Source organism: Balaenoptera borealis, assembly GCF_965194805.1.
Source record: "Balaenoptera borealis genome assembly, chromosome: 3".
In the NCBI taxonomy this organism is placed as follows: domain Eukaryota; kingdom Metazoa; phylum Chordata; class Mammalia; order Artiodactyla; family Balaenopteridae; genus Balaenoptera; species Balaenoptera borealis.
This window is the reverse complement of record NC_138866.1, coordinates 142,136,355-142,152,354: the sequence shown is the minus strand read 5'-3', so window position 1 is coordinate 142,152,354 and position 16,000 is coordinate 142,136,355. Positions and strand designations below refer to the sequence as shown.

The following is a 16,000-nucleotide window of genomic DNA, read 5'->3' as shown; positions in this document are numbered from 1 at the left end:
CATTTTAATGAGACCAGGACTCGCTAAACTTCTTTTCTCGACAATGGCCAGTACTTGGTGCTTGAAAAATAATTAACTAGGGCTGCATGAGTTGTGAGCTGGTCTTGACTTGGTTAGAAGCACAGTGGAAACAGGAATCAGAATCGGAATGCCGGCGATCGAGGGCAACACAGATGTCCCATCCTTGGTCATGATCGGGGACCTGTACCAGTGTTGAGTACTGCCCTGCAGAGCTCACCCCCAGGCCCAGTGCTGATGGAAAGGCTGCAGTAGTTTGTGTTGTTGTGTTAGCGCGGTGCTAACCCACATAGAATCACCTGGGGGGGCTTTAACAACATCCCAGGACCCAGGTTGCCCTGGCTTAGAAACTCACAGAGGGACCAGGCATCTGAAATTTTTTTTTTTTAAATAAACTCTTTTATGTCACTTACATGAATTTTTCTTTTAATTAATTAATTAATTTATTTATTTTGGCTGTGTTGGGTCTTCGTTTCTGTGCGAGGGCCTTCTCCAGTTGCGGCGAGCGGGGGCCACTCTTCATCGCGGTGCGCGGGCCTCTCATTGTTGCGGCCTCTCTTGTTGCGGAGCACAGGCTCCAGACGTGCAGGCTCAGTAGTTGTGGCTCACGAGCCTAGCCGCTCTGCGGCATGTGGGATCTGCCCAGACCAGGGCTCGAACCCGTGTCCCCTGCATTGGCAGGCAGATTCTCAACAACTGCGCCACCAGGGAAGCTCCATCTGAAATTTTTAATGCTTTCCCAAGTGCATCCAATCTGAAGGTAGCATTGAAAACCCCTGGGTTAAAGGAGTCTGTTTAAATGTGTGGGGTTGAAATGAGGCTACAGGAATTACTGGGCTAGTGTCTTTTTTTATAATAAAGGTGAATAGAATAGAGGCATGCTAATCAGCACAGGGGTGTGTGTGTGTGTGTGTGTGTGTGTGTGTGTGTGTGTGTGTGTGTGTGTGTGTGTGTGTGTGTGTGTATGTGGACATTGCAGAGAGGCTGTGGATGCCGGGATTCTGACACCAGTGCCCATGTTTATACATTTGGAGGAAGGCTAGATCCACTGACTCTTCTTCCTTACTTTCCTTAGCAGCACATGCCCAGTCACTCAGCAGAGGCAGCCAGATCTCCCCAAAGATGTAATGCTGCCTCTTTGATGCTTCTCAGATTTTCCTGTTCATTTCCATTGCCACGGTACTGACCTTTTCTTCTCCCTTCTCTCAATAATAGTCCAGCCTTTTTCTCTGCTGGCATTCACTCCTGCATTCTTCCACTCCATCCATTCTCCACACTCTGACCATACCTGAGTCACTCTCATGTTTTTAGAGCCTTTGCTGTTCCCCATACCCGAGGATAAATGGTGATCATGGCTGTGGATAGCCCTTACCTAGCATTTATACATACATGTGTTTATGCCTGGCACCAGCTCTAAGAGGTAGCGCTCATACCTATTTTACAGATGGGACAGTGAAAGCATGGGGTGACTTGCCCAAGGTCACACAGTCACGATGGCCCCAGGCTTTCTGACCCCAGAGCTTTGGTTCTGCACCCCTCAGCTTCCCCACCTCTCTCGATGCTCTCTGGCCATGTAGGGAAAGGCTGCTCTGTGCTAACAGACTTTTCATACGTTATGTCTAATCTTCGCGTCCATCCTGCCAGGTAGGCATTATTATTCCTCTTTCATGGAAATCAGGGCTTGAAGAGGTTAAGTAACTTGACCAAAGTCACAGAGCTAATTAAGGAAATAATAGGTGCGATTCAAACCCGTTGCTCCTCCCTCCAGGCCCTGCATTCTCTCCACCACACTGCAGGGGATTGTCTGATTCCTTTAGGGTGGCCTCTGTAGCTCTTTATAGTCTGTTGCCAACCTATCTTTTCACTACATATGTTCCATTCCATTATGAAGTCATGCCACCCAACTTTTGCTCGCCCTGTTCCTTTTGCCTGGAGTGTTCTTCCCTGCCCAACTAGGACTCCTACGACAGGGACTCCCGTCTTGCTGATAATACCCTGCGTGGAACCTGCAAACAGCAGGACAGGGAGGCCATTTGCATTTTCTCTCCACCTCAAGGAGCCTTAAAATGATGCACCTCCTCTTGACCCTCCTACTGTGATTGTAACATCATGAATGTAACATGTAACCAACATACATGTCTACCTTTCTGCTAGGTGGCATCTTTGAGGCCAGGTGTCCTCCCTTCCTCCTGTTTCTATCTTTTGTGTCTAGGGCATTGTGAAGCCAACAGCAGATGTTCAGTAGATATTTGTTAAACAGGTGAAGGGCAGACAAAGATGCAAAGGTGGGGAAAGTCATCAAACTCTACCACCCGAGGGATCTTGGTGGGGCTAGAGTGCACAGGTCAGGGCTTCAGGGATGTCTTTACCTCTAGGGAAATGTCCACTGTTTAGAAATTTCCAGAAGGAAGCAAAGAACTAATGATTATCCTAATGAGCTAATCTAGCTTGTCCATTTTGCTCCCTTCCCAGGTTTTTGTTTCCTTGTGTTTTTATTTTCTTCAGTATGCTTTGCTAATAACCTCCTGGTAAAAAGCCCGTGGACTCTATATCCTCCAGCATGGACTTCATAAATAAGATGTAGTTGGGAGAAAGCCTGTGAAAGCTGTGGACTTCAGGACTTTCACAGGACTCATGAGCCTTAAATGGTGGCGGCCGTGGGGATGCAGAGGTCGTTCTTATGCAGTGAGGCAGAATCTTTCAGAATGGAAACAGATGCCAAGGAAAACTTCTTCCCCGATGGAAGTTAATTCTTTAACCATTAAATTAGGGTTATCATACTAAGTAAACGGTTTTTGGACTCTTAAGGTTTAAATCATTTGGCACAGCTGGTAAAAACAAAACAAAACAAAACAAAAAACTGCAAGGCGGGAGGATCCGGGATGGGCAGGTGCGCTGCGCGACGGGAAGGGGGCCTCCCGGGTGGTTTCCATCAGCACTGGCGTTGAGATTGCATTTTGCACCCCACAGGTGAGCGTCCTTACCACCCTGGAGCGGAGGTTCAACCTCCAGAGCGCCGACGTGGGCGTGATCGCCAGCAGCTTCGAGATCGGCAACCTGGCGCTCATCCTCTTCGTGAGCTACTTCGGGGCGCGCGGGCACAGGCCGCGCCTCATCGGCTGCGGAGGCATCGTCATGGCCCTGGGCGCGCTGCTGTCGGCGCTGCCCGAGTTCCTGACCCACCAGTACAAGTACGAGGCAGGCGAGATCCGCTGGGGTGCCGAGGGCCGCGATGTCTGCGCCGCCAACGGCTCGGGCGGGGACCAGGGGCCCGACCCGGACCTCATCTGCCGCAGCCGGACCGCCACCAACATGATGTACTTGCTGCTCATTGGGGCCCAGGTGCTACTGGGCATCGGTGCTACCCCCGTGCAGCCCCTGGGCGTCTCCTACATCGACGACCACGTGCGGAGGAAGGACTCCTCGCTCTACATAGGTAAGGAGCTGCCCCGGAGCCGGGGGCGCGGTTCCCTTTTGGTTGATTCTCTGTGTCAGTAACCAGGGCATGTTAACAAAAGAACGAAACGTGGGCCCCTGAAGTGTTAATTTTCCCGGAGCACTGATTCTCAGACTTGGATACACATCTCGGGTGTTTTGGAAAATGCTGATGTCTGAGTTGCACCTCCAGAAATTTCGGGGTAGTTGGTCCGGGGTGCATCCTGGGCATGTAGTTTTTAAAAAGCTCCCCAGGTGATTCCAATGTGCAGCAGAATTTGACCTCTGCTGTGCTAGAGCCTCAATAAACCTTGAGTGGGAAGCCATGGTCAGGGGAAGTTTTATGTTTATTTATCTGCCTTTGTGTGTGTGTTTGGACTTTGGGCTATCCGGCATTAGCCACCGAGGAATACTTGGGGATCTACACATTGGAAACCCTGTTTTTAATCATCAAAATGATCTCCTGGTCATTGTCCTGTTGAAGGTCAAAGAGAAAGGGGATTACATGCCCAGCGTTTGGTATTATTCAAAGTTGGTAACTTTTCGTAATTTTTTTTTTTTTTTTTCTGTAACGGGGTATGCACTGGAACTGCATATTTGGGAAGAAACAAGGTACATGTGAACTTTGAAAAAATGTTTTGTGCTGTAATGGTTTCTGCTATTTTGTACTGGAAGGATGGAAGCCATTTGCCGGTGTTGGGTTAAGAAACATCCAAGTGGTGAATTACACTTACAGCAAACGTGGCTCCTTCACTGCTCCTAGGCACTGCCGCGTGGTCATTTGTAGGGTGAGGGCTGGCCTGCCGAGCATCTCCATTTCTTGTTTACCAAGTTTAATTTTGCCTCCCACAAGCTGTTGGATTGTATGACATGCCCCCAGTCACTGGGTGCTAAGCTCTGAAAAAATTATATCCACCCACGGAAGCTTTGTGCTTCCCCAAAGCGGTGTGCCTTGGAGTATAAAGTTAATTATAATATGAAGTTTAGGTTAAAATAGAATTTGATAAGAATTTGTCAAAAAGCTTCCTATCTGCCAAGTTTCCACCATACGCTGCCCAAGCTTTCTGAGACAGGAGGGTTCAGAACAGCTACACACCTGAATGCTAACTTTCCTCTGTGACTTTCTGTCCCAACTGTGGTGTAGATGACTTTGTTGAATAAATATGTCGTATGTCTCAGCCCTCTGTGAACAGGCTCTAGGAAAGAAAGGTGGAGAATATTTATCTCCCCATCCAAGGGATGGAGCCCCTGTGGACCTACCTGTGAAACACAAAGTAGAAGAGAAGATTGCTCAGGCCGAAGATGGCTAGTCGCTTCTCCCTGTGGTTAGGGGTTTCCATAATTGTGTGTGAAGGTGGGCACAGTGGGGAGAGGGGTCTAAGGAAATCATTTACATTTTGATGCTTTTAAGGCTTCAGTGAAAGCCCCTCCTTGTGAGTCTGTTGCAGACCAGGACATGGGCCACAGCATGTAGCCAAAAGAGTCTCCCCAGGTCCATCCGGGCCATTGGTCTCTGACCTGACCGATATCACTCTGGGACCCTAGGATAGATATTTTTTGGTAGCAGTAATGGCAAATAGATAAATCAGGGCACATGGAAGGACATGGGGAGTGAAAAGCTGAGTTCTTGTCTCTGATGAGGAAATCAAGTAGAAAAATGTCTCCCCAGAATGCCTCCTGAAGTCACACCAGTGGTAAATCACCGCTGCTTGGGGGCCCCTGCCTGGAACAGCAGGCTCAGAGCCCTGTTCCAGAAGTCCGCCCTGATGAGTTAGGCTGTGGTATTTCCTGGCACTGGATGGGACCTGGTCTGTCGGTACAAAGCTTTAGGACGTGGCCTCATTTTGGTTTTGTGGGAGGTGGAGGCTTGGGCCACAGGGCTGACCATACCAGGCACAGGCCCTTCTCTCTTTCTGAGACCTTGTTTCTGGGATTTACAGTGAGTCTTTGGTAGGAGGAAAGTCTCAACCAGATTTCTAATTGGGCATCCTTTTCCTCTATGATAGTTCAACATTCACAGAGTTGGGAGTGTCTTTTTGTGTGGTGTGTGGGCATCTTGGTGGCATCTGGCCAAATTCCAAAATATGACAGTACAGGACTGTGGAGATGGCCTTCCTGAGTGCTTCTGAACTTGTTTCCTGGGTCTGTGTTTACAGGGAGCAACAGAGAGCAAGCTCTCTGCACAGATTGGCCTCGGTAGGTGGCCTTTTATTCCATGCATGGTTTGAATTCTCCAGGAACAATTTAAAAAGACCATGCATATGCAGAGCATAACTGATTCAGTCATTTATTGTACAGGTCATAAAAAGTATTTGTGATCATGAGACTATTTTAGCATTTATCTCCTCTAATAGGGAGCTAGTTTCTGAAGCCACTTAATTTGGCTTCGGGAAGTATTTGGGGGAGCCTGCTGAATGGGATTGGTATGACTTATGGCCTCTTAACTGCCTGCAAGAGAAAGACAGTCTGAAGGGACTGGTGCTGGGACTGTGGGTGTTGATGGTATCCACTGGGGTGGCGTAGCATGTGTGCCCCTTGGTTCCGGCTCTTGCAGAGCTGGTAAGAGAGAGAGGCCCATAGCTAGCCATCTGATCATATGCCTGACATGTGAGTGTAAACTGGAGATTGAAAGGTTTCTAAATCTTGCCAGTGTGAAGCACAGGTTGTTCACAGCTGCTCCTTTCCTGCGGGTGTAAGCAGGGAAGGGGGCGATAACTATGCAGCGCTCTGGCCACAGGCCACTGGTGACAAGCCCTGCCCCTGGGTCACCAGCTGGGTGCATTCGGCACAACTATGGCCATGTCCTAGACCCCCTACAGCCAGGGGGAAAGGGAAGCATTCCATATTAAATCAAGCTGATATTTTCCACCCAAGTCACTGTTTGCTTCAGCCTCTTGTGGCTGAGTCACTGCCAAACTCCTGGATTCCTTGATGGTCATTCACAAGGGGCTTCTCCTGCTGGCACTGTTCTCTGGCCATTCCTGCCCAGCCTGGGGAGGGAGCCAGGGGAGCTCATTACCAGGGGACAAAACCCAATGAATGGGGACGCGGCTCTGCTGGCAGGCTTTTCAGGACCACACAGTGTGGAGCCAAGCCTCACAGCGTGGCTGGACGGTGACCCGTGGGTAGCACGTGGCGTTCCTTCTTCCCAGAGAGACTGATGGAGCAGAGTGGCGGTGGGGACCGTTTGATACGGTGGCGTGAGTGGGGTCCACCAATCGACCCTTTGGGAATTACTCGTGCCGTTAACCCATGTTGTGACCTTCCATGAGCTCAGTTTTCTTAGCTGCCCTGTTTCTCCGAGTTCAAAGCACAGCCGGTTGTATTGTAGGCAAGAGTAAGTAGGCTAATGTAATGGACTCGCTGGGTCCTTTCATTAGATTGCTATGGCAATTGGTTGGTGCCTTGTTTTGTCTTTTTTCTCTTTTTTTCCATTGGGGAGGAAAAAGCTCCAAATGAGAGTGGTAAGGATATTTTTAAAAAATAACTTTATTTCTAGTTAAAAAGTATTACACGTTCACTGTTGACAACTTTGGAAGTATAGAAAAAGAATCATTGAAGAATAATTACCCTTAGCTTTATGGTTGTATAAAATCCTTTTTTCTGCATCGGTATGCTTTTCAACACACACAAAAAATGTGTTTATAATAAATAATGTTTTGCTACTGTATTCCTCTCTTAATATTTCATGAACATTTCCCCATGTCACTAAATATTCTTCGATGATATTCTTTCTGCATACGAATATTCCCTTGTGGATCTATACTGTAATATTTAATGCCCTCTATCATTGAACATGGGTTTGTTTTTTAAATTTTACTGTTATAAATGAAGAAGACAGGTGATCTGTGCTTCTGAAAGGTTAAGTAACTTGTCTAAGATAATGAATGGGGCTGAGCCCCGGGCATGAGAGTGATGTTTCTTCCAGGTACGTCTGGGATCTGTGGCAAGGCTGGGGTGGGTGGGGCTGAGTGCAGAGGGCTGGTGGATGCTCCAGGGGGTCAGGTGCAAGTAGGGGCATTCTGCAAGACAGCCTGAAGTCTTTGGGAAATAGATATCAGAGGAGTCAGGAAGGTGAGAAGAGAGCCGTGTGTCTCAAATCCAAGGGGAGAGGTGCGATGGGAATGGAGAACAGGTGTGAAGGCAGAATAGAGAGTTGGGAGGAGGAAGGAAGGGCAGGAGAAAGAAGAGGGGGCCTGGCTAACAGTTCACATCAGGGTTTCTTGAAGGAGGTTGTGCCCCTGTTTCATGGTGCTTTAAGCAGAGATCAGCACAGATCAGAGCTGGTGGGTTCCGTGTTCTGCTCACCTCTCACCAGAACTGTGGACAGCATACCCTCACTCCGCTGTTCATTCTGTGTGGAATCATGATAGCCATTAGGAAATTGCCCTTATGTTGTGCTGGAAATCTGTCTCCTTACAACTTTCCACACACTGTCTCTGGTTCTGCCCTCTGGGTCCACTCTGGGGAATTGTGATCCCTCTTCCACGTTTGGTACCTCCACAGCTGGCTGAGCACCAGCCTGTCACGGGCAGGGAAGGTCACCTAAAATTTGACTCTTCTGTGCTGGGACCTCCGTTCCTTACTTGATGCAGTTTCCTGCCACACTCAGCCACCGTTTCCCTCTTTACGAGGGATGCTAAGGCTGGAGGGCTTGTTACTAGGGGACAATAACAGGTGAATGGGGCATGCAGGATTTGGGTACTGTATTGCTTTGCTAGGGCTGCCATAACATAACACCACAGACTGAGTGACTTAAACAATGGAAATTTATTTTCTCACAGTTATGGAGGCTGGAAGTCCAAGATCAAGGTATCAGAGTTGGCTTCCTCTGAGGCCTCTTTCCTTGGCTTGCAGATGGCGCCTTCTCCTCCTGTGTCTTCACATGGTCTTCCTTCTGTGTGCACGTATCGCTGGTGTCTCTTTGTGTGTCCTAATTTCCTCCTTTTATAAGGACACCAGTCAGATTGGATTAGGGTCCACCCATACGATCTTATTTAACCTCGACTACCTCTTTAAGGCCCTATTTCCAAGTAAGTCACATGCTGAGGTACTGGGGGTTAGGGCTTATATATATGAATTTTGGGGGGGACATGATTCGGCCCATAACAGGTACCAAGAGGACCAGTATCAAACAAGCTGAGACTCCTGCCTCTTTTGTCCTAACTTTTCTATAAGGAACTTCATTGTCATGTTTGTTTGTTTTTTCCAAGTACTCAAGGAATTATTAGAGGATGTAGTTTTAAAAATTTTTTTATTTTGGCACAATTATAGAATCACAAGTTGCTGCAAAATACAGGGAAGTTCCCCGTACCCCTCATCCATTTTCCCGCAATGGTAACATCTTGCATCACTGTAGTACAGTATCAAAACCGGGCAATGGGGCTTCCCTGGTGGCACAGTGGTTAAGAATCCGCCTGCCAATGCAGGGGACATGGGTTCGAGCCCTGGTGCAGGAAGATCCCACATGCTGTGGAGCAACTAAGCCCGTGCGCCACAACTACTGAGCCTGTGCTCTAGAGCCCATGAGCCATAACTACTGAAGCCCGCATGCCTACAGCCTATACTCTGCAACAAGAAAAGCCACCACAATGAGAAGCCCATGCACCACAACGAAGAGTAGCCCCCGCTAGCCCTAACTAGAGAAAGCCTGCGTGCAGCAACAAAGACCCAATGCAGCCAAAAATAAAAAAAAATAAATAAATTAAAAACAAAAACAAACAAAAAACAGGCAATGAACATGGATACAATTCATGGGGTTTATTCAGATTTTATCCGTTTTATGTGCACTCATTTGTGTGTTTCTGTGTGTGTATAGTTCTGTGCAGTTTTATTACATGTGGATGATGGTGTTTTAAAAATGCAGAGTGGGATCAAGGTGAAAGCAGATTGTGTTGAGTCGCGTGAGTGTTTGGCAGACAGATATACATGTGATACCAACACACACGTGCATACACACACACGGGAAGATATGGAGACAGAGAGGAGGCTGTCGGTAGAGCAGGGGCCAACTAGAAGAAGGGGATTCTTTGAGGAGGGCTTCTGCCTTCCCCAGAATGGGATCCTCGCAGGGTACCCAGATACACAGAGCAGTTCCTCCAAGTCGGGAGGCACATATATTAGACATGAATGTGTCACACTTTTCTTTGTGTATCACTTGTGTTGAAACCCAGTGGAGACCTCCACATTCCGGTTAATGATGCAAAGAGAATTATTCTCAGATTTCATCTGCCAAATGTTTGTTTAGCACAAAGGTCACTAATACCAGGCAGCAATCAAACAGAACTAAATTTCTCTTCAGAGCCCTGGGAGCCCAGAGTGATTTTGTTTCTGATGAGTTTTTATTTTAACTTGACATTGGGGAAAAATGTGTTTTAACTCTCCAAAGAGTGTGGGTCGGGTATGGATCAAATACACTGTGACTGCAGTTCATCTGAAAAAATAATTAAAAAGCCATCCCTCGTGGGAGCAAGCACAGAAACTTCATTGATATTGAAGTTTCCCTTGTTAATTTCTTTCTTTTTTTTTTTTGTAAATAAATGAGGCTGTAAAACGTCAATTTGTTTTGTCTGCGTTCCAGTCCCTCTCTCCAGCGGCTGGTCACATGCCATTTTCAGTGTGTTTTAGCAACTTGCTAGGAGACATGCATGTGGCTCTTATCTGGCACTTCCATATTGCCCGGCTGGTGGATGTTTCTCATGCATTTTCAGCCACTCATAATTCATGCCCCTTGATTCATGGAATCACTGCTGTGCTCACTGCCTCAGTGACCTTGGGCAAGCCTCTGAGCTTGGGCTCTGGAGTTTGACAGTCTTGAGATTCAAATCCTAGCTCCTCCACAGACCTGCCCACCGGGATTTCAGACACGTTTTCAGTTGACCTGAGCCTGTTTCCTTATCAGTAAAATGAGCCTGGAATCTACCAAGCGAGGCTTTGCCTGGACATTTGGTATCACGTTGTGGTGGAGGTCAATAAACGCTGTCCTGTTCATCTTTGTGGTCACATTATCTCCATTTCCAAATGTAGAAACGGAGGCAGGAATAAGCGATTGACTTATTTAAATACACGGGCAGGTCTTTTGACAAGAGTGGTTGGATATTGATTTTCAGCCTGTGATGCAATCCATCCAGTAGATCTGAGAAGAGCAACCTCTTCCATCCTGAATTAGATCAGCAGGGCTCTTATTTGCCTGCACACCCCTTCCTGTGGCTCATCTCAAAGTACAGAAAGTGCTAGAGCTGTCCCAAGCAGCAGGCGATCTGGTTTGTATTAAGTCAGAGGTACCCCACAGTATGGCCATTGCCCCAGTGGGATATATTTATTGGCTTTCCGGGTTCCAGCACATTGCTTCTTAATTTGCTTCTTAATATTAGTTCAGTTTTTGAAAGAATGTATTCTTGTTTTAGTAAAATTGGGAAAAACAAAAACAGAATAAGAAAGCATAAATAATTTGTAAGCAGATACCTATAGAAAATTATTGTCAATGTTTAGGTATATTTCATTCCAGCCTTTTTTGTTTGTATTTACTTTTACCTAGTTAAGACCATACTCTAGGTAAACCTGCTTTTTATCAATGATAAACCTTTTTGTGTATCATAAACAGTAAACATCATTTTAGATGACTGCATACTATTTTGTCAATCTAGAAAATCTGGAATGAGTTCATTGGGCATTTAGGTGATGGATATTTTTGTGACTGTAGCCTCATCCACATTTACTAAAGCTCAGGTTAGTTTGGATAGATTCAGTGGGAGCTGGAAACCAGCCTATTGGCTTTGCTGTGGCTTTTTCCGGAAGATAAATGAAGGGCGTCATGAAAAGAGGCTTTGGGCCGGCAGTGAGCGTTGGTGCCCTTGTTTTGCAGCCCTCTCCCACATCTGCTCAGGGTAGCAATCCTAAGTCCTGCGAGGGCTCAGCTAGCAAATGAGGAAAGCAGGCTTTGTGGAGACTGGGGAACCAAAGGGCCTTGCCTTGTCCTCAGCCATCGTTGCCCTGTGGGAACTCAAAGTCAGTCTTGCCAGATCTTCTGATTTTTTAAGAGAGACTGGAAATGCACATTTTTCAAGTGGAGTGAATTGCCTGCTCCTTGCAATCGTCTCCCAACCCTCTGTGGCTCAACGATCACAGAAGCCAGCTCGAACACATCGGTGGCTTTCTCTTTGCAGTTCTTTGCTCCAGACCATCAATTTCAGATGGCGTTCGCCTTTTGAGTAGCAAATAAATTAAATAAGAAAGGAAAAAAGGAGGGAAGGAAAGCAGTTGCACATCATGAATGCCACAACCAGAATAATTAGTGTTATCTACTGTGATTCTGAATGATACGCATTTGCTTGGGGAAGGGGGTAGGGCTCTTTCCCAAACTCAGGACACAGTGGCAGAAATGAGTGGAGGACCACTGCTGAGCCGGCCTCTCAGTGTGCTGTCCTGGCTGAGGCTTTGCTCCTGCCTCATAAGAATGGGAACTGCAGAATGGAAAAGAAAGGAAACCATTTCTCCCAGCTAAGCATGGGCAGAGGAAGAAGAATCCTCCTGAGGGTTCCCTGAAGGGAGCATGGGAACCGATACCATTTGGAGCTGGTTGAGGCCTGTGGATGTTTACTGTGTGTGAGAGAGCATCTTTGCTCAGGGATTTTAGAACACAGCATCATAATGTGTGATAGGAAGAAAGACCAGAGGCCCAGGCTGACCTAGAGAAGATTCGTGGGGAAGGTGAAGATGCATGTGAGGGAATTTTCCTTCTATAAGCTCCTCAAAGTCTACTGTTCATTACTTCTTTACTACCAGCCCTTTACTGCACCTGACTAGTGAAAGCAGACCCATTCTATTTTTCTTTTCAACTGTAACGCAAGTATTATGCTTACATGAAAGATTTTGAGGTATTTTCCTGAATAGCATGAAACCTTTTTGTCTTCAGTTATTTCTAGACTATTTATTTCTCCTTTTTACAGTAGTATTGGCTTTACTTCCTCTTTTCCTTTCACCCACAAGAAGCTTTCTGTGAGAGCAGACACCATGAAGGGCTTGGTTTCTGTAGAGGATTGTGACTTGCTATTGTTAGATTAGGGATTACTATAGGTGAATGTCCTTCCTCTTCGGTGGGAAGTGAGTTCTTCATTGCTAGAGAATTCTTTAGTGTTAAAGTGCCTCACATTAGAGTCTTTTTTGTGGATGTTTGCTTTTGTCTGTCCAGAACCTCATTGTTTTCATTGGGAAACTGCCTTTTCCCATCCCAGGTGGTTCTTGTGGGCTGCAGAGACAATCATGTGGTCCAGGCATGGCCAATCATGACACAGAGAAAGGCTGTGGTCTGCAATGAATGGCCCAAGGAGTGAGACAACCAGAGTCCGCCATGAGGTTTGAAAAATGGTCTGGAGGGCTGGGGCAGGGAGAGAGAGATCACTTTCTCTTCTAGGACTGCTAGCTCTAATACCTCTGAATGCCCACAGATTCCAGTGTCCATCTTTGTTTTCACATGCAGTAAACTTGATCTAGGAATGAAGACAGTAGACCAGGGGGAAAGAGAGGGCAAGAGGGCTCCCTGGATCCAGCTATGCCTGAAGCTTGCATCCCAATTAGCATTCCCCTTAGAATCCCCTTGAGCACATAAATTATCCTTTCCAGCATTTGCAGTCAAATGTTGTGGATTAGGATCCTGTGTAATGAGGCTTAAATGTCCACTCATGTCATGTCAGAGTTCGACTGGATTGCTTTCCTCTTGAGTTTTGACCAGGTACCTTCCAACAAGGATGAGTGTTTCTGTCCGCATGTAAGGCAGGTGTCCAATGGTCAAAACACTAGCTTGTTCATAATATCAAGGTACTCTAAAGAACTAATCAACTCATGGCCCTATATAGCCAATAAAAGGATTAGGTCGAAAGTTCTGGTTTAGTTCTTCATTTCTTTATTTCATAGACTTTTAAGGTGAAGGATAGGGACCCAGAGGCCAAAAGTAATGCCCCCTCCACTTTCTCCCTACCCAGCCACCCCCCCCCCAAAAAAAAACAAGTCAAAGTATTTAAAAATAAATAGGCTTTGTGCAGGAACAGTAAGTGTTTAGTAGCAAATTTCTTATGTGGGCAGGAGAGTGTTGAGCATGTGAAACTTATTCAGTGGTGCTGTTTATTGAATGGAAAAAACATAACCAACCCTAGCTTCTTTACATGGCTGCGCTCGCCAAAGCTACCTTTACTCCCTCTAACGGCTTCAGTGTCAGGAATGAATAAGCTAAATGAACATGTTCCAATCCCAGCTCGGCTTTCCCATTTCATTTTTGCCAAGCAGTGTATGTGTGGTGTATGTGTGACGTGTGTGCATGCATGTGTGTATTTTTGCCGACATACAGATAAAATCTGAAGATACTAAAGCATTAGGTGGCTCATGAACACTCATAAAAACTTTCTTTTATTGCATTTTAATTTAAAAAATTTTTATTTTATATTCGAGTATAGTTGATTAACAGTGTTGTGTTAGTTTCAGGTGTACAGCAGAGTGATTCAGTTATACATTTACATGTATCTATTCTTTTTCAAATTATTTTCCCATTTAGGTTATTACAGAGTATTGAGCAGAGTTCCGTGTGCTATACAGTAGGCCCTTGTTGGTTATCTATTTTAGACACTCATAGAAACTTAGGTGTAGTCTTGAGAGCTGGGCTTCGTGAATTTGCCTGGAGAATGTCAAGAGAAATTGAGGGCTTCTTAACTGGGCTACTTGAAGCTAAAGGTTTTTGGATGTGCTTTAGGAGGAGGGGTCCACAACCTTTTAAGGTTGTAATGGATATGTATGCACACACTTGTGGGGAAGCTTTCACTGGATTCTCAAAGAGGTTCATGACCCCAAAAAGGTTAAAACCACTGAAAGTCCTTATGCTGAGCAGACCCTGATGACAGGAGACTTGGGGTGAGATAAACCAAGATAGTCGAGGTGATACGCTCTATGGTGTGACAGATGGCATTTGGGGACTGGAATGTTGTTCACTGCTCAGCCCTCAACTTGCTCTGCTCCCTGGGGCGACACTGTACTTACAACAGGAAGCATTGGAGCATCGCTTAGGCAACTGTGGGTAAGAAGTCAGAATGTGTTACCAGTGGCACTGGAGACACCCTCTCAGCCCTCGTCCTCCTGTGCTGCTGCCCCCTCCACCCCACCCCCCCAAAAAATTCCTTGGCGGCTGAAATTTTCCATCCCTACTTTCAGCCTAACCGCGGGTGTTTTGGGTAATATTCAGCAAATTTTTTGTGCTGATTTGAACTGATGCACAGATAGGAAAATCAAAACCTTTTTTTTTTTTTTTTTTTGCTCTAAAAGCAAAAACATTTTAAAAATGCACTTGGATCATTAATAGAGTCTGAACTCTCAAAGTCAAAACTTTCCATGTGTTGTTACTAAGAAAAATTCTCTTGAGGCAATTAAAAGCAAAACAAACAAATAGGCAAAAAGTTGTGAGGGACCCAAAAAAATCATGTGAGAGTGCCGAATCCAAAAAATTTTTTAAAAAGATACAAATGAAGTATTTACAAAACAGAAAGAGACTCACAATAGAAAACAAACTGGTTACAAAAGGGGAAAGGGAGGGGAGGGATAAAGTAGGAGGTTGCGATTAACATATACACACTACTATATATAAAATAGATAACCAACAAGGACCTACTGTATAGCACAGGGAACTATACTCAATATTTTGTAATAACCTATAAGGGAAAAGAATCTGCAAAAGAGTATATATGTGTATAACCGTATCACTGCACTGTGCACTAGAAACTAACATGATATTGTGAATCAAGTATACTTCAATAAAAAAAAAAAAATCATCTGAGGACATAAATGAACTTGGCAAACTTTTTATGGGTAAAACATTTATCCCAAAGTTTTTGGGTTTGCTGCATTTGAGAAACCTCCTTATTGTCTTTACCAATTACCATTGCCTCTTATTTCAGGTATGGGAGGTAGAGGGGGGTTTGGAGTTGAGCTCATCCTAATGTCTCTCCAAGGAGACATGCTTTTCCCCCTTTCTCTCTAATGTTCTAAGCATGTGATGCAAATGGATGTGATTTCCCACTGCTTCCCTTTTCTGGGCAAGACATTATTAACCATAAGCACATTCACAGCTGCCCACCTGCCTTGTGGGTTGTTAATGGAGTTTACAAAGGGAATTTGGATTCCCAGCAAGAGGCCTCATTAACACAGCAAGGATCTAATAGATTCTAAAATTGTGTATGGACACTCAGAACCTTTGGAAACCCAGTGGTGTCTATTCTTAGATCTAAGTCATTTCACCTGCCCTGGGCTCAGTCTGTACATTTCCATCATGGGGGGAAAGAACCTTGTCTTGATCGAGCCAGATCAACTGTATTGGTTTAAGTTAAGCATTAATGCCTGTGATTCAGGGGCTAAAGACAAGATTCAAAAGCCATCAGGCAGTATAAAGGACAAAATGTCTCCCACACTGGTGCTTTAATTTTATTTTTTTTAAATACCGCCTTGTTACTAGCCATGAGCAAGTGTTTAATTTTAGGATCCCTTGTTGTCACCAAGAAAATTCAACAGT

General features: G+C 45.6%; 1 protein-coding gene across 2 annotated transcripts in view; it reads left to right on the top strand.

Moving 5' to 3' along the window:
* The window catches only part of SLCO3A1 (solute carrier organic anion transporter family member 3A1), a 322,429-nt gene that overhangs the window by 58,815 nt on the left and 247,614 nt on the right, over positions 1-16,000 (top strand). For both annotated transcript variants that reach the window (XM_082388919.1, XM_082388918.1), the window contains exon 2: positions 2,989-3,454. In XM_082388919.1, the coding sequence (XP_082245045.1) occupies positions 2,989-3,454 (466 nt within the window). The remainder of the gene's footprint in view (positions 1-2,988; positions 3,455-16,000) is intronic.